The sequence below is a fragment of the Corvus brachyrhynchos genome, unplaced genomic scaffold (assembly GCF_000691975.1).
Source record: "Corvus brachyrhynchos isolate BGI_N302 unplaced genomic scaffold, ASM69197v1 scaffold525, whole genome shotgun sequence".
NCBI lineage: Eukaryota > Metazoa > Chordata > Aves > Passeriformes > Corvidae > Corvus > Corvus brachyrhynchos.
In genome coordinates, this window is record NW_008238341.1 from 432,070 (window position 1) to 433,223 (window position 1,154).

Sequence of the window (1,154 nt, forward strand, 5' to 3'; positions counted from 1 at the left end):
GATGCGACGCTCCCGCTGGCAGTTAGGGGGGCCGCCGGAATCGCCCTGCACGGAGAGATGCTCTGTACCACTGCTCCTGGGCCAGCACACCCCTCATCCCTCCTGGGCCTCCACCACCACCGCTCCACCCCTCTCCTCCGAGGGCCCACGGTTCTGCACCACTTATATACCTACCACGCCGCAGTGGTGACACTCACGTTGCATCCAGAGACGACGCCGTCACCGCCGGCGCACACCATGGTGGTGCGCACGTTGCTGCCCCACCAGTCCCTCTGGGAGCAGGTCTCGTAGTCCACCACGGGCAGCAGAGCCTGCTGCAGGACGTGTCCTTGCCATGGCTTTTATCACTGGTGTCACACATAGCAATACCAACAGACACCGAGCCAGCATGGCCACCACGACACCCATCACAGCCACCTGGGCAAGCCCCCACCCTGCAAACCTCCCAGTGCACTCACAACACACAACAAACCAGGCACAGGTGTCCCAGGGACAGGCATTCTGGACGTGGCTCCCCTGGGACTCAGCAGCAGCCACCCCCAGTGCAGCTGCGGGCAGGGAACAGGGTGGGGGGCACGCTGGGGAGGTGGGGGGCAGAAATAACACCTACAGACACCACAGCAAGAGGGGAGGGGGGAGCTGGGGCTGAGCAGGCTGTGCCAGCAAGGTGGGTGCTGTGCCGAGCCCACGCCGGGATCCTGCCGGCAGCCCAGGTGGCACATGGCTCGGGCATCGCTCCCAGCGCGGCTGGCACGTGGTACAGGCAGCACTGCCAGCCTGGGCACCCCTGGCCCCGTCACTGCGTGAAGGTGGACTGCAGCTCCTTGAAGGCCGCCTTCCTCTGCTTCAGCTCCTCTGCCTGCTTCTTCTTCTCCTCCTGCTCTGCCTTGATCTCCTCCTCAAACCTGCTGGCTTCGTTGATGGCTTGTGCCTGAGCATGGAAATATCCAGCTGTGACCTCTGCCAAGGTCTCCTGCCCACCCCAACATCTCCACCTCCTGCCCACCCAGCACCAAACTGCCCTCGTGCATCGCCGTCCTGCAGTGGAACCTCCTGAGCGCTGCCTCACCTTGGCCTCAAAGAAGTTCTTGGCACCTTTCACTCCCTCTGTGGAGACATCGATCTCGGAGAGCCGGGCCAGGGCGTGCAGCCCA

The 1,154-nt window shown here is 64.0% G+C and overlaps 1 protein-coding gene across 1 annotated transcript in view; it reads right to left on the bottom strand.

Annotated features, from left to right (window-relative positions):
- The window catches only part of LOC103616204 (chymotrypsin-C-like), a 10,836-nt gene extending 9,682 nt beyond the window's left edge, over positions 1–1,154 (bottom strand). Inside the window, exons 1-2 of the mRNA XM_017735100.1 lie at positions 1,070–1,154; positions 198–931 (exon numbers count right to left, since the gene is read on the bottom strand). Coding sequence (XP_017590589.1) covers positions 198–239 — 42 coding nt within the window. The 5' untranslated portion in view covers positions 240–931; positions 1,070–1,154. The remainder of the gene's footprint in view (positions 1–197; positions 932–1,069) is intronic.